Here is a 16,996-nt window from a genome sequence, read left to right as displayed (position 1 = left end):
TCAGGGATTCTATGGAAAATTTTGGGCACGTGTTGCAATGTCTGGGAACACTATGTTTAGTGTTTTTGTTTCTTATGTTCCCAAGGTGTTCTAATACCCTCTCTTTCATGGGTCTTATGGTCCTGCCCACATATTGTAGGCCACACCCACATTCCAACAGGTAAACTATGTTTTTTGTTAGACAGTTTATGAAATGTTTGATGGTGTATGTTTGACCTGTTTTTGAGCCTATAAACTGATTGTTTTTTTGGGGGAGGAATGTGCACATCTTACAAAAGCCACATTTGTGGAACCCTTTTGGTTTGTTTCCCATGAACATTAGGGGGTTGTTTGTTGCTACTTGTTTTGGTAAGACGCTTGGGGCCAGTAGGGTTTTTAGTGATCCAGTTTTCTTAAAAATTATCTGTGGTCTATCAGGTATTACCGTCCCTAAAATGTCATCGTTTTTCAATATGTGCCAGTGTTTGTCTATGATACGTTTTATTTTGTTGGCTTGAGTGTTGTACTGGGTAAAAAAGGCAAAACTAAAGTCTCTCTCTTTTGAAGATGACCTATTTTTATTCCCCAGTAGTTGCTGTCTATCTATTGCTTCTACTTGGCGGAGACTGTCGTTGAGTTTTTCTTCTGGATAATTTTTTTCAATGAATTTTTGTTTAATTTCATTAGCCTTAATTACAAAATCCTCTCTTTTCGTACAGTTCCTTTTTACCCTCAAAAGTTGACCCTTGGGTATATTGTTAAGCCATTGAGGATGATGGCAGCTGTTGTAGTTTATGTACCCGTTTCTATCAGTGGGTTTGCTGTAGTTCCTTGTGCATATTTGGTGTTCCTCCGTGAAAAGTTCCACGTCCAGAAACTCAGTTTGATGTGTCTGTATGTTCGAGGTGAACTTTAAATTAAATTCATTGTTGTTAGTGTATTTTATGAATTCGTTTAGATTATCTTCCGATCCTCTCCAGATTATGAGGATGTCGTCTATGTATCTCTTCCAGAGCACCAGGTTTGCACCGAATGGGTTGTTATTCCATATGAACTGGTTTTCCCATTCTGCTACGAATAGATTGGCGTAGCTCGGTGCAAACCTGGTGCCCATGGCTGTGCCGCAAAGTTGGAGGAAGAAGTCATCCTCAAACCAAAAATAATTGTGTTTCAATATATAGTTAATGCATTTCAAGATTAATGATTTTTGTAGTGGGTCCATATTGCTGTCTCTTGATAAGGTTTTATTAATAGCCTCCAATCCCTGTTCATGATCTATGATGGTGTATAGGGAGGAGACATCCATTGTGGCCCACAGCCATCCTGGAGACCATGATATATCTTTTAGTGTATTGAGAAGATGGGTAGTATCTTTAAGATATGCTGGGATATTAGGGACATACTGCTGGAGGAAATGGTCGACATATTCTGATGTATTGCATGTGACTGAATCTATGCCACTGATAATAGGTCTACCGGGTGGCTCCTTTAGATTTTTATGAATTTTTGGAAGGAAATAAACGGTAGTTTGGGGTGTTCTTTTCTTAGATAGTTGTACTCCTTCTTATTTAGGACCCCTTTTTCTAGTCCTTCTTCCAATATATCATATAGGACTGTGCTAAATTCTTTTGTGGGGTCTTTACCTAGTTTTCTGTAAGTGGTGGTGCATCAAAGTCCCAGGGCCATAGGAAGGGTGAGGTGAGTGAGGCACTCGTGTAAGATGTTGTGTGTGTATATGTGTGTAACGAGTTCACCAAGAGAGCTGTAGTAACTCCCAGAGATCACCCAGTATCCTCCTGTTGTCCCCGGAATAACTTCCAGCACCAGCCAGCATGCACACCTTGGAACCCTGCTATGTGTACCCAATAAGTAGACACAACTACCTTGAACTGAGTACAGCAGGAATGAACAGTTTATTGTTGTAAAACATAGACTCATATAGCCACAGAACTTAATTAACATAAATTAACATTGATAAACAGGTACATGTAGACAACCCAACCTTTAATCCCCTTTAGCTACGGAATCTCCCCCTGGCAGCAATTCTGTTATGGGATTAGTTTACACAATGGAGTTCCTGACTGTTTGGCAGCCAGGCTGGAGCCATCTCTGACTACCTTGGGGCCCTGTATGACAGGTCATTCTGTCACAATGTGTGTAAAATCAGTTGTATGTAAGGGCAGTGTATGTGTATATGCGTATTAATGGGCAGGTGTGTGTGAGGGCAGTGTTTATGTATATCTGTGTTTATGGGCAGTCATGTGTAAAGGCAATGTATGCGTTTATGTGTGTTAATGGGCAGGTGTGTGTAAAGGCAGCGTGTATGTGTTTTATGTGTGTTTATGGACAGGTGTGAGTAAAGGCAGTTTGTAAGGACAGTGTAAATAAACCTCTGTAAAAAAAATGGCTGGGGGCACATTTTTCCATTCTTGCCTCGGGTGCAAGCTACGCTACGACTCTGCAAAGTTCCCAAGGGGTAACTAGGGAGACAAGCAGGAGAGAGTTGCCATCATTTAGCCCAAGGGGACAAGTAACCCAAGTATATATTGCCCCAAAACATTGGGGTAACAACAATGACAGTCCCAAAAGGGTCACACTGAATACGTGAGGCTGAGAGAGGATCTAGTCAGGGGGTGAATATTTACTCCGAACACGCTGTTTGTGGAAAGTCTTTAGATCAGAGCAGCCCATGGGCACCTGTCCTGCTCACCAACCCTTCCCTGCAACTAAGGCATGATGTGGATGGTGAGCAGGAGCTACGAACAGGTGGCCCAGTCTGCTGTCAACCCGACCCGCACTGGGTATGTATGACACATCTGCCCAGCTCGTCCAACCAGCAAAATGGCCGCCAGACCTCGCTGTCGCCGCTAGACCAGTGGCATTTCTCCACCGAAAAGATGGCCGCCGAGGATTAATCGGTGACAAGCATTCCAACTTCCGCGTGTAGGCACGCTACTTCCGGTGAAGACGGTCCGCGTCTTTTAAACCTTGAACAATCTCGACGATAGTAAACGCGTTTAATACCGGCAGGTGACGTGATTATAGCAGAAGACTACCGACGGTGACCGCGACCGGACGGCGTGACGACATCATACAATAACCGCCGCAGAGTTTATGTATCTGTTAATAGGAAAGGGACAGAGCAGGTGACACCAGGTGAGTGATAAATGAGCAATGAAACTGGGTGATAATGAGTAATGATGTCATAAGAATGAATAATGATGTCATAGGAATAAGTATAGTGTATGTAATAATAATAGTTCAGAGATCTCTGTGTGTATGGAGTAACAATAATGACATCATAATGCAGTGTATATAATAATAACAGAGCACTATGTGTATAGAGTTTCTAGAGGAGCCCCCCTTGGGAGTCCCGCTGATGTCAATGGGCGCTGCTGCTGTCGTCGCAGGACACCTGGTAGAACTGGGAAACGCTGAGCTCCGTGCGTACAGAGTAATAATAATGACATCATAATGTAGTGTGTGTGAGTTCCCAGGTATGATCATAATGCAGTGTATGTAACAGTAACAGAGCACGCAGCTCTGTGCGTACAGAGTAACAAAAATAATAATGACATCATAATGCAGTGTGTGTGAGTTCCCAGGTATGATCATAATGCAGTGTATGTAACAGTAACAGAGCACGGAGCTCAGTGCATACAGAGTAACAATAATAATAATGATATCATAATGCAGTGTGTAAGTTCTCAGGTACGATCATAATGCAGTGTATCTAACAGTAACAGAGTGTGGAGCTCTGTACGTACAGACTAATAATAATAATAATGACATCATAGTGCAGTGTGTGAGTTCCCAAATATGATCATAATGCAGTGTATGTAACAGTAACAGAGCACGGAGCTCAGTGCATACAGAGTAACAATAATAATAATGACATAATGCAGTGTGTGTGTGTGAGTTCCCAGGTACGATCATAATGCAGTAGTCATGGGGGAGTAGTAGTTGCTCCTGGCACGGATAGTAGTTATAACAAAGAAAGAAAAGCACAATGGTGTAGTATGTCTTATCAAACAGATGAAATAAAAAGCCAAATTATGGTACTCACAATTTATGGGGGCTTAATGATTAGCCCCAGAATATATTCTTGCGTCATACTCTTACGGTTCTTTTGATGACTTTTTGGAACGTGGTGTACATGTGAAATTACGAGGAAAAGGCAGACATAGTGCTTTCCATATAAAAGGTACAATAAAAGTAGAATGTGGTGTCAGTTATACTCACTTTTTGGCGAGCAATGTTGGAATTGCTCACTCCTTTGCTCTTAGGTGGTATGATCCCCACCAAGGATATAATGGTAGTAGATGTTTTTTCCGGGTAAAATATATAAAAGCGTAAAAACAAGTCCAGGAGCAAGAATAGCTTATTTTTTAAAAAAAAAATATTCAAGCTGGTAATAAAATCTAGTAAATATATAAAATAGCACACAACACGTTTCGCCTAACTGCAGGATTCCTCAGGGTGTGAATTACCATAATTTGGCTTTTTATTTAATCGGCTTGATAAGACATACTACACCAGTGTGCTTTTCTTTCTTTTTAACAACCTCTATCCGTGTGAAGCACAACCACTACCCCCCCTGTGACTACTGTTCTACTATCCAGCCAAGAAGAGGGATCCTTGGCAAGTGGTCTGCGGCTGTATATCTACAAAACCTTCTATAATAGACTGTTTAAACCAAGATTTAAAGACTTATTTTACTACCTAATTGTTTTATCTTTCTAGCGCTTTTACCCTTTCTATTTTATACGATCATAATGCAGTGTATGTAAAAACAACAGAGTGCGGAGCTCATTCCATTCGTGGCGTCGGCCGGTTTCTGGCCTCCCAGACGCTGTTCAGAGAGGTTACTGTTTCTCTTCAGCGTAAATCCGCGAGTTCTCAATGGTGTTTAGGTCCTGTTAGGAAGGCGTTTCGGCGTATGTGTCTTGTTCACTAGTGCCTTCCGCACCATGGCCATGTCTCTGAGCACTGAACACCTTGTACTTTTGGACACTCCAGGTAGGTTGCAGTTCTGTAATGCTGCTGTTATCACGCCCCAATATCTTAATTTCAAGAGTGCTGCATCCCTCTGAAAGACTTTTTTCAGCGTCAGCTAAATCTTTTTTTTTTCTGCCCATTTTGCAAGAGAAAATAAAGCTGCCTAATAATTCTGCACACCTTGACATAGGGTGTTCATCTCCTTAGGCCGCACCCTCCACATCATACAAAATACACATCACCTGATATGCTTACAGCTTGGAAAATATGCATGAAAATGATGATATGATCAAAATACTCACTTGCCTAACAATTGTGCACACAGTGTATTGCCGCAGGTGTATAAAATGAACTGGAATGGAGATTACGAGCCCGTTCATTCAGTAGAGCGTTTGTGAGGTCGGGGGCTGATGTTGGACGAGACGCCCAACCTCACAAACGCTCTACTGAATGAACGGGAAAAAATCCCACAGAAACTCCCCAAAATCTTGTGGAAATCCTTCCCAGAAGAGCGGAAGCCGTTATATTTGCAAAGGGGGAACGACTTCATATTAATGTCTCTGTTTTTAGAATGTGATGTCATCAAAGTGCCTGCCGGTGTAATGGTGAGGCGTCCATATAGTGTATGTGTGTGTATATGCGTTAATGTGTGAGTATGTGCATGTATGGGTGTGTTATGTGCATTGCCGGCACTTTGAGGGCTTCAACTTGGTTTCATTCAGAAAATTGGGCATTCAGTCCCCAAAATGTTCGCCATCGCTAGTATAGGGTAACAATGTTTAATAATATTTGTATTTAACGCATACAGTGTGTTAAAATAAAATCTAAAGGGCACACACACAGTACATACAGTCTATATACATGTGCGTGTATATATATTAAAGTCATTCCTAGACAATACGATGTCAGGAGGGACAGATTGCTTTTATTCATACATTTTTTTTTTTTCTTATTTTGTTTTCCATGCCCCCCTTCTCCTTTGCAGGCATCGTGTTAATGTCCCATTAACGTCCTGTTAAATCTCTGCCGCCTGCCAGGCTGTTGTTACGTTCAGCATCTTTGCATCCACAGTGTCTTTAGGATGATATCCGGGGAACGGTCGGTGTCGTGTAACAGGTGGAGCACTGGGAAAACGCAACACCCTACCAACATGAAGAGTGATGTATGTGTGAGTATCGTGAGAGTCCACGGGCTAGAGACGGGTCTAAGAGACGTCTCACAGCTGTCTGTGGCCACGCGTCATTCTCTGTCACAGAGGAGATTTTAACAGCCCAAAGAGGCGGCCAGTCTGTAAAACCCCTTTATTTCCTGTCTCCTCCGTCACATTTTAATTCTTAGGGACGTTTGTTCTTCCCGTAATCGGCGTCTCAGGTTTTGTGAGGGTCTTGCTGGATCCAGCTTACAGCTCTGAGCTGGGGCCTCAGTCTATGGTACCTTTCTTCAATTTTAGCCATCAAACCCACTGGACAGCCCCAGATTGACCCATCAGACCCATTGAAAGGCCCCCAGCCGCCCAGGGGTTTAACCAACGCCGGTTATTTGTGTTACTGCAGGTCCAGAGTACCAATGACTTCAGTGCTCTCAGCAAAGCTTCTGCCTCAGCCTTGGGGTATTTTCAAGATACATTTCAGAAATATTTTGTCAGTCGGGCATGTAGGAGATCTCCCTTAATCCACAGGTAAATAGACTCATCCTCAGATTGACTGTACATTATACAGGGGCCGGCTCGCTGATTTAACAAAAGATTATACAGGGCCGACTGTTCTACAGAGCCCCAGTCTCTGTATCCATGCCGTACACTCACTATATATATAGAGCGCCAGAGTCTGTACCTGTACCGTACACTCGCTCCTAGCTTCTGTGTGTCTCTTGTTCCGCTCATTTTACCTGTTTTCTTTTTGCAGGGGTTACTATGTGCGCTCCCAAGCTGTCGGCCTCTGTTTGCAGGAATTTCTACAGGATACACAGGGATCTCCCCACATACAGGTCTTCAATTGGTCTTGTTGCAGTGTGTGTGTCATAGTGAATCAGTATGTGTGTGTACCTGGTGGTGTGTGTGTTTAAGCACTAGTGACGGACTCGTCCCTTCAGGTACACCGCTGTGGATATTATACGGCCCTACCACCCGTTCACCTGGAAACCAGTTTCTATGTTATAGCCCTTTTTCGTACTGCCCCGACCCAGAAGCTGCCCTCTGCTGCCCACACCACCAGGCCCAGTACCGGGACAAACTAGAAGGGGGCGGTTATGTTACTCAGACGTCTCATTCTGTGTGTGGATGTGATTATGTGGATATATATACATGTGCCTGTGTACAATAAAGCATTCTTAATGTTATACCGGACACTGAGTCTCGGCTAGTGACTGGGGAACCGGGGAAAGTGTGTGTGTCCCGGGCTAAGAGAGCATAAGATAGCGGAGGTAGTCGGTCCGACTAGCCAGATCCATGACAGCACTTTTCTACTTGAAGCATCCAGATGTATTTATCTGGTGATGTGTCCTTATTTCTCAGTGCATACCATTGCTGTTGTGTGTCACTATGTAGGTGTTTCTACCTGGGGTGTCATTGTATGGGTGTTTGTGTACCTGTAGATAATACATTTTCTGCCCCCTGTCTGGCATTAGATTGTGGGGTCAGATTAATTTGTATTGCTTGGAGTGGGAAGAGTTTAATGTGTCACATGATTTGCGTATGTGCACAATACATTATGATGAATGTGTAATTTAAAGCAATGGCAATCAAGTTTGAAAAAAGTCAAAGTTAAACTTCCTCTCCTTGATCCAAAAGAAGGCAAAGAAAACCCCCAATCAAGCCACTTTGCCACAAATTTGTGCCTCCAAAAGGCGATCAGATTTCTCCTTGGATCAAGAATCTCTAAAACATTAGTGCTTTATTCCATCATTCATACCCCTGTATGTTCTGCTTTCTACCCTTTTTGAAGGCATCCATTGTATTTCATAACACCAACTCTTCGCTCTTCCAGTCTTTGTATATCATCTCTCTAACGGTGTTGCTGAAATGCTTTGACTGCTCTGCAACACTACAAAAATGTTTTAAACAGCCTTATTCACAAAAGTTACTTTAACTCTTCCCATGCACACATTTTACCTCCAGTCAGTGTTTGCGGTAGTAGTTTCTACCCCCCCCCCCACACACACACACTGTTCATGTGTCACTGCCACACACCCCAAAATATATTCAGGAGCACCTCCTGAGTATAGCAATACCACCACACATGCATTGGTATGTTGGGGTGTTTGAGAGGTGCACATTTTTTTGTGGGGATATTGACATCTGGTCAGTCCGTGCTCATGTCCTATTTTGGACATCTTTTGAAGCTGGCCAATTCCATTCACCCTCATCAGACGATATATTTTTGAAAACTAGACGCACCAAGGTATTTCAAATGCTGGTATTTTACCACTTTCCATGCCTTTGTCAAACTCTGGTTGTTTATTTAGTGTGTTTAGAAGTTCTTCACACAAATTGTACTTCATGTGTAAATGTACAGCTCCTGGAATATGTTACTGCCAAACACCTTTTTTTGTGTGTGTGTGGTGGAGGATTTACACCTGTGTCCTCCAGGCACTTTGTGTCACCGTGTAACTATACGCAGTTCCGTGTCTTCCAGGCATTGTGCGCTTCTGTGTGTTCTGATGGGTTCTCACTTTGCTCTCTGTCTCTGCAGGTGCTGTCTCTGGGATGTGGCTCTGACTCTCTATATTTCCGTCTGTGCGGGGAGCATGCTTCTGAGGCGCTGTGTGTGTGGGAGGTGGACTTCCCAGCTGTCGTCCGCAGAAAAAGTCATTTGATTGAACAGACAGAAGCCCTCAGAGATCTGCTTGGATCCTATGAGATAAACCCCACGACTGGCGAGCAGGGTAAGGGAACACCGCAGAGTAATGCTGTCTCCACACGCACAAGCCTGTTGGTTTAGTGAGGTTGTGGTCTGTTGGACAGGTTGCAGTGTGTATGTGGAAAGCACCAGGCCCTGTGCCATTTGCCGAGAGGCTGCTTTCTTCTCCTGTAGGATTTATTTTGCATGGAGTAGAGTAATGTTTAGTGGCCAAGGCTTGTTCATTTGGTCCGTACCCCTTTGTCAGTGTGCAGAGCGTCTGTTACAGGCCACCAGACCCTTAATATTTAAATATGTTCATAATAAATAAGAATAATAATCGTGCCGGAGACTGCCGAAGTATTTGTGGTTTGAACTTTATAAGCGATAAAGCCTCACCAGCTCAAGCCTTAAAGGGATTTAACAAAGCAAAGTTTCCCTTTACCAAGTGAGTGGAAGATAAACAGAACAGACGTGGTAGAGACTAACCCTGGGAAGGAAATTTAACCATGCATGGGATAGCCATATTGGTCCTGAATGTAAAATGAGACCAATGGCTGATTAAGGTTTGCGTCTTTATTCCAGGAAAAACAAGTGACTAGATGGGCCAGATGGGGCTGATCTGCCAGCAGTTTCTAGGTTTCTGTGAATGTGGCCAGATGGGATGGGTATGAGGCTTTATCCCACTTTCTTACGAAGATCCGGTGACCACATGTCAGTTCTGAGGGTTAGATGTGGATGAAATCTTTCAGAAAGGGTTTCTGTACAGGTGGTGTCAGGGGCATTAGACCGACCCTTAATGTTTCAGAGTTTTAATTGTATTTCCTTGGGTGTCGTTCCAGGTGGCCCTGTCTTGTCTGCTCAGCATTATAAGCTTCTTGGTGTGGATCTGAGTGATGTTTCTGGACTGGAGGCAGTGTTGGGAAATGCTGGTTTCAGATGGGATTGCCCCAGTCTCATACTGGCCGAGGTGGTCCTATGCTATATGGACCCTGCACGGTGTGTATGAGGTTTTTGCATATGCAACTTGTTTTTAAGTTTGAATTTTTGCAAAAAATAAATAAATATGTATGTAGAGCATAGATAGATATCTGGTTATCATAGCTGTGACGTCCTGTACCCCGACTGGGTACACCCGTCAAACGTTGCTTCCTTCCTGAGACTTTGGTGATTAACCCTCTCAGTACTAGACAGAACTAGCGGTAGAGGGATACGAAGCAGGACTTGTCGGAATGGAGATGGGCCACTCTGAAGCAGATATGGTCCATCAGGTGTGGGAGTCGTGGGACGTTTTTATGAGAGCAGGGCCGGCCCTACAATGGAGCCGACTGGGGCAATTGCCCCAGGCGGCACTTCAGAAGGGGCGGCACTTTGCGTTTTTTTTTTTGTTTTTTTAAAGCGGAGGAGAGAGAGAGGGGCACCGAGTGGTTTTTGCTTACCCGCTCGGCGCCCCTCTCTCTCTCCTCTGCGGCGAGTTTCCCTGTTCGGTCTCGGTGCCGGCTTTACAAGCCGGCACCGTGGCAGCACAGGGAGACTCGCCGCAGGACTGTTTAAGGGTAAGTACCGGTGGGGGGGGGTAGATAATGCCGCCCCCCCCCCCCGGCGTCGGCGGGGGGCGGCATTTTAAACTTCGCCCCAGGCGGCGTTAAGTCTTCGGCCGGCCCTGTATGAGAGGACCTTTTTTCCCAATTTCCCAGGCTTTGTTTTAAGATTACACAGAACACCTTGGTATGTACGGGCTATTAGCAACCATTGACTTTCTTTCTTTCGCCTTTCTGTTCTCTTTGAGGCTAGCAGAATACTTGCCTTTTCTTCTTATGTTGAGAGAGCTCTGATGTTACCATTGTAGCCTTTTATATGCTTACAACGTACAAGTTTGTACAAATATACCACTGGTGGTGGGGCTCGGACAAGGGGGGGGTTGGGAAAGGGAGCGCCTTGGGATCACCCCGCAAACAACGATTTAGGGGTACATATATCTTTTCTTATATTCCTGTTGTTACAACAGACTATAGAACCTCATTCGCCGAGAGGATTTTTCCTCTGCTTTGTACGTGTTTTGGCCACAATCAATAAATGTGCCGGGAGTTTCCGTTGTGATGTAGGAATTATGTCCGGGAACATGTCTAAGGACGCCAACTCTATTGTGTGAGGTGGGGTGCCTTACAACATAGCCTCAAAATCCCAGAAGTGTTCTGCGTTTTGGAAGCTTTGTAAGAATTGCTCTTCAAAACATGACGGACTTGCAAATATTTGATGAAATTAGAGTGGTAGAGAAAACTGCTCCCTCAAATCCATGAACGTATTTCCCTGCTCTATTAGATATCCAATCTCATTGATGCCGTTGTCAATCTAATTACACAGGGCAACATGTGGAATATAAAGATTGTGTGTTGGCAATGGGGTTTTCAATGTGGCGGACCGTGGGCATCTCGGTCTCAAAATAATAAAAAAAAAAAAAAATACACAACCAGGTCTGTGAGATTGTGTGGGTGATCTGGAAGCCACCGGGGAACTATCTTCTGGCTGACTGTAAACAGGAGATCGCGGGTTCACCACCTTGGGTTTTCCCCGTCCGACCCTTTCCCGCTCTGAAGGAAGTAGAGTGTGGAAAAAATGTTATATAATGTTGCAGCTTAGCTGGCTGTACCTCCTCCAGGGACACCTCTCACCCTGATGATGATCCTACAGGAATGGTCCTCCAGATCTGCAAGACAAAGGCGGTCATAGTCCTCCTCAACCTTGTTATGGAAATCCACTAATTCAGTCCCGGTATAGTCTTCAAATTTATTGTCAAGGTGGTCCGTCATCGATCCCAGTTGGTGGTGGTCGGAAATCATATCCTTAATCTCATCTGTCATTGAGTTTTGCATATTGTCTAGTATCCTATGCATGACAAATTGGGTAAGTGGTGCATCGTTGAGCACCCTGGAATTTGCAGGTTGTATGATTTGGGGGAATTCTTCACAGGCTGCAACTTTTCTCTTTATCACAACTTGTCTGTTGGCTCAGGGGCAGATGGATTTTGTGATGTAGGAAGGAGGGCAGCTGCTGGAAGCTCCCGGTGCCCCTGACCCGGTTTAGCACAGTGTAGTTACTGCAGATGGAGGCAGAGACCAGGCTGTGAAATGTTTCTGGCGAGGACAGCCCAGCGGGTGCGCTGTCCGCACTGTTCTGTTCACAGGAGTTGTTGGGGATGGGGAGTTAAGAAGAAATGGCCGTGTGTTTTCACAGTGTGTAGAGCACTCAAATTCTTAAGATGAAGCCGCCCCAGAACAGAGTGTAACCTCCGTTAGGTGCACACCAGAAGCGGTCTTATTTTACTCCACGTACACCGGCCCTGGGCTCATAATTATCTATGTGGCATAAATGTGTGACCCCCCCCCAAAAAAAACAACAATTAGATAACAGTAGAAGATGCTCGCCTGCACCTAGAGTTGCAATGCCACACAGGTCACAGGGACGCGTATAGAGATGTGGATGTTGCATTAATACGGTAGATTTCTAGCGTATACACAGATTGGGTTCACGTGGGAAATGCGAGTGATTGAGAATATATAGTTACAATTTGTGTCCTTTTAATGTTAATTTATTTCACATAAGGCTTAAAGACGGTGCTCACAGCCGCATAAAATGGCGGTCTGTTTCTCCAATTTGAAAAAAGCGTACCCCGGGAAACAGGATCAGAATATCATTGTGCATGTGTAATATCAGTATGCGCTTATATGCTTAACCCTTTCTCATCTAAGATGTGGTGATCTTCAGGTAACACATCTGTTTATCAATAATCACAGCCTGATACGCTTCCTATACGTGTCGGTCTACGTGGTTGTTTCACAAAACAACCAGTAATCAGTGGACGCACCTTCGGTTACACTAATCTTGTGTCTCTTTGTCTCTAGATCGACAGCCCTGATTGGCTGGGCAGCAAATCGCTTTGGGAACGCGCGCTTTGTTTTGTATGAGCAATTTGGCCCCGATGATCCCTTTGGACGAGTTATGATGAGTCACTTTGTGTCACTGAACTCGGCGCTGCACTCGGTGACCGTGTATCCCCATCTGCATGATCAGAGGAAGAGGTTCCTCCAAGGGGTCTGTTCTGCTCCTCACCAAAGTCCTGCACCTTGTGTCACCGAATGAATTCTCTTTCTCACAGTGTCACTGATATGGATAAATTCTCTCTTGCTGTATCCTCGATACCAATGAATTATTTCTCGCTGTCTCCCCTTTGACAGGGCTGGGTGCAGTGCAGAGTGATGGATATGAATGAATTCACTTTAACCACCATTTCTGATGCAGAGAATCTGCGCCTTGAAGCCCTGGAGCCTTTTGATGAGTTTGAGGTTTGTTTAATGAATACAAAAAAACACCATAAAAATATCATTCTGTAAACTAGCCGCAGGTGAGATGGGTATCCAAAAGCTATCAACCTCCTGATACAGGGACACACAGTGGCACAATCTTCAACAAAATATAACCGGATACAGGGATACAATCCTCCACACAATGTAACACAGCAGGCAGAGAGACACAGTCCTCGACACAATGTAACAACAAATGTAGGGACACAATTCTCCACAAAATGCTACACACAGGATACAATGTAGCTTCCATACGCTTTTTTACTAATCTGTGGGATCCCTGCTTGCACGGATTCTACCCTGTCATCACCATTGATTCTGGTCAGCCTTCCCTTACTAAGTGTCTCTCTTTCAGGAGTTTCATCTGAAATGCTCTCATTATTTCATTCTGGTGGCATCCAGCGGGAGCCTGGCAGACACTCCAGTCATGCGTCATAAATATTCTGGTGAGTGGAAGCTGTGTGAGTGTTCAGCTGTCCCCACAATGTGTGTAAGTGTGGGTGCTCACCAGCACCACAAGCTTTGTCGGTTCTTACTGTCCCTGCTAGATGAGTGATTTCTCACGGCCATCAGAACATATGTCAGTCCCCATTTATGAATGTTAGTGCCCCGGGCACCAGATGTGTAGCCAAGGGTTTTGCATTGTTCTTTAGGGTTGGGGTTAGGCTACATGGACAGTGCCCTCTCCTATAACCCTCCTAACCTGTGCTTCCTCTGCAGACACAGCGCATTCTCCAACCCTCATTCCTTGTGCATCCTTACTGTTCTATCCTTTGCCAGAGACGCTTCGGGGCATGCGTAGGTTTGGCCACCGTTCTTGTTATGTCTCTTCTGATGTTATCGTGAGCACTGGTGGTTTTGGAGAAGGGGGTGGAAAACACCAGAGATTAACAGACATCCACCTATTGAGACATGGAGGAGAAACCTGGGACACGGAGACGACTGTCACAAAGTGGGGTGAGACAGCTCATTTCTGTATGAACTGCTTCCATGTGTAGACAGCCTCCTGCCTCTCGAAACGCCTTTTATTGACTGTTTCACCACCCTGAGCAGACACAGTCTCCTGCTTTCCCCTCCTGCACACATTATCTTGCCTCTCGGCGCCCTCAGTATAGACTGCATCACCTGCCCATGCAGACACCGTCTCTATGTATAGAAATTCCCTGTGAAACTGTAAAATACACAAAAACACATAGTCGGAGTCAGAATGGAGCAGTGTATCGGGATTCTGCTAGTGACGTCCCCGTAATATATTTCCCGTGCTCCAGCAGGTGCCCAGCGTGTAGTAACACGCATGCAGCACTCACGCCAATGGCTGCCCTGCAGATCATGCAGACTTTCTGCTCTCTCTCCAGATGGACGCTTGCTCCACACTCTCACTCCTCTCTCGGGTGGGGGAGGCATCTTGGTCTTGGGTGGTCGTTTGTCTCCTTCACGTGCTGCTATTGGAGCCCTGATACTAACATATGAGGAAGGAACACAGTCCGTGAAGGTGGTGCAGCGAGATCTGCAGCCTGAGATCCTGCGCTGGAGACATACCGCCACCGAGGTGTCTCTTTGCGGTAAGAAGCAGAATGTCACAAAAATAATTTTATCCAAAAAGCACTATTGTATGAGAGTAAGGGGGTTATTTGGTTACAAAACCTAATGTGATTGTTAAAGAAGCCCCCTATTATTTCCCCCTATATGTGCCATAATTATACTGGTCCCAGCAACATACCCTAACCCCATAAAGTTCTTCAGGGGGCCCCTGAGTCTCTGTTTCCCTATGTGATTTTAACTGCAGTAAATCCAGTGCTCACTGCAGTCGAATACCCCTTTCCAAGCCCAACTTCATACTCTAAGGACCGGTACCCACCTGACTTCGGCCCCATAATCCTTAAAGTGAAATGTTTTCCTGTAAATCCTTTCCTTACATTTTTATCGCTTTATACTGCAATTTTTTCCGCCTTTCAGATCAGTTTTATGTGTTTATCTTTGGTGGTCGTTCTGTGGCATCGAAGACTCTCCAGGGGCCATTATTTCTTCATCCACAGAGTCTGAGCTCAGTCGAGGTATGTGATAACTTGGGGAAGGCCCTCAAAGCTTAGTTAAATCAGGGGACGGTATGTCTGTGAGTAGGGTGCTTACATGACCATATCGTGGAGAGCTTCTTTCTACTCTTCAATATCTTGACTCATACAGAAGAAAATTCAAGCAGTTGTTTAACTTGGCACGATATCAAGGCATTTAGCAATACCGAAAACCCACCCTAGGATGCACCAAAGAGAGACCCCAAGCGCCATAGGTATCTAAAACATTGCCCTTCTTGTCCTGGAAAAAACAATATATATAATTTGTGTGGGTACACTAAATGAGAAAAGAAAATAACGGCAACACTGCAAAAATGTTAAAGCCATTCTCATGAAGGGGTTAATAACCCCCTCCTTGGGTTAATGGATCCATTGTTGTGGCGTTGGGTTATGGTTAATAAGAGTTACTGTTATATGATGTCTTGTTAACAACATGTAAAATTATGTGACATTACTCAAGATCTTGTGACCTCTGAGGTCTGTTCATTCAGATGCATTCTGTTCTGAAAGTGTATGCTTGATGTCACGGTGTCAGCTGTATCAGCCCAAAGGTCGCAACTATGTCCATTTTTTGATATCTGAAGTATCACTGTTTCTTAAAGTTTCCTGTCCCCTGCTTTCCCCAGAAGTGTGTTTACAATCCTGCATGTGTTTCTCCTCTCTCCGGCAGATACCGATAGTGGGGTCCAGCCCGTCGGGACGTCATTCTCACAGCTCCTCTGCCTGGAGTGGGGGGGTAGTTATATCAGGAGGCCTTCTGAGCTCTGGGGTTCCCAGCGGCTCCATCGCACTCATGAGACCCTCTGGCTCCCGGTTTCAGTGGGAGAAGCTGGCCGTTACTCCTCCGCTTACACCCAGGTAACTACCTTTAATTTGACATGTTTCGTGCTAGTTTTTTATTCTGTTACTGCCCCATCATTAATCTGTGTACAGACTTGTCAGTCCCCATTTTACGCCCACCGCCCGTTCATCTCCCTCTATTTTGGTTTTGAGCTGGCTTATAAAGGGGTTAATTAGGTTTGCACGCGTTTTATTCCTTATACCCTCGTCTGCCGGCTCTTTGTGTCGTCTTTGTAATAGGGTTTGGTGTTCCTCCTCTCTAACAGGGCTCTTTGCTGTGGCAGTTTCAGCTTGTGCTTCGGGACGGGTACAAGTTATTGAATGTTATCGTTTGGTGTTGAGTGCCGGTTACGTTTCTCCTTTATCTGTCTCACCGCAACTATGCTGCCTCTTTCGCCTTCTCGGATGCCATCACATTCTCAGTGTCTCTCCACCCTCACCTACCTCACACTCTCGTTGATACCATTAAAACCATTAACTTTTTGGCTGTCGCACTGCCCTCATCTGATATTGATGGCCCCGTTTCCTCTTCGGTGTGAAGATCTTTTCTGTCGCTTGCTGGTTTAGAGGGCCAGCCGTTTAAGGATCGTGTGGCAGTAACCTGTACCTCTGCTGACCTTCTTGTGGTGCCACCGTAGTCCTTGCTCACTTCCCTGTGTCTGCGCTCAGCTAATCCATGGTCAGTCGCTCAGCTAATCCACGGTTTGTTTCCCAGGTATTCCCACTCTTCTCACGTTGTTGGCAACAAACTTCTTCTTGTTGGAGGAGTTTGGATGCTCTGCGATTCGGTACCTGGATTGGCCATTATAGATCTGACCACCGGACATTGTGCTGAATACCAGATAAACACTGTAAGTATATAGAGTCAGTGAGGTGTAATACCGGATAATAACTGTGTATATACAGTAAC

The 16,996-nt window shown here is 44.8% G+C and overlaps 1 protein-coding gene across 1 annotated transcript; it reads left to right on the top strand.

Moving 5' to 3' along the window:
* The first annotated feature begins 4,949 nt into the window (after positions 1-4,949).
* LOC149272762 (tRNA wybutosine-synthesizing protein 4-like) lies at positions 4,950-16,427 on the top strand. The gene is made up of 11 exons (XM_089506771.1): positions 4,950-4,998; positions 6,316-6,407; positions 8,667-8,859; positions 9,656-9,812; positions 12,716-12,905; positions 13,049-13,156; positions 13,530-13,620; positions 13,895-13,972; positions 14,530-14,736; positions 15,917-16,104; positions 16,353-16,427. The coding sequence occupies exons 1-11, from the start codon at positions 4,950-4,952 to the stop codon at positions 16,425-16,427; spliced, it is 1,428 nt and encodes a 475-aa protein (XP_089362897.1).
* Positions 16,428-16,996: the final 569 nt, after the last annotated feature.

Source organism: Sceloporus occidentalis, unplaced genomic scaffold (assembly GCF_023333645.1).
Source record: "Sceloporus occidentalis isolate IW3139 unplaced genomic scaffold, rSceOcc1.0.p SCAF_421, whole genome shotgun sequence".
Lineage (NCBI taxonomy): Eukaryota > Metazoa > Chordata > Lepidosauria > Squamata > Phrynosomatidae > Sceloporus > Sceloporus occidentalis.
The sequence above is the reverse complement of the archived record's forward strand: the minus strand, read 5'-3'. Positions and strand labels throughout refer to the sequence as shown.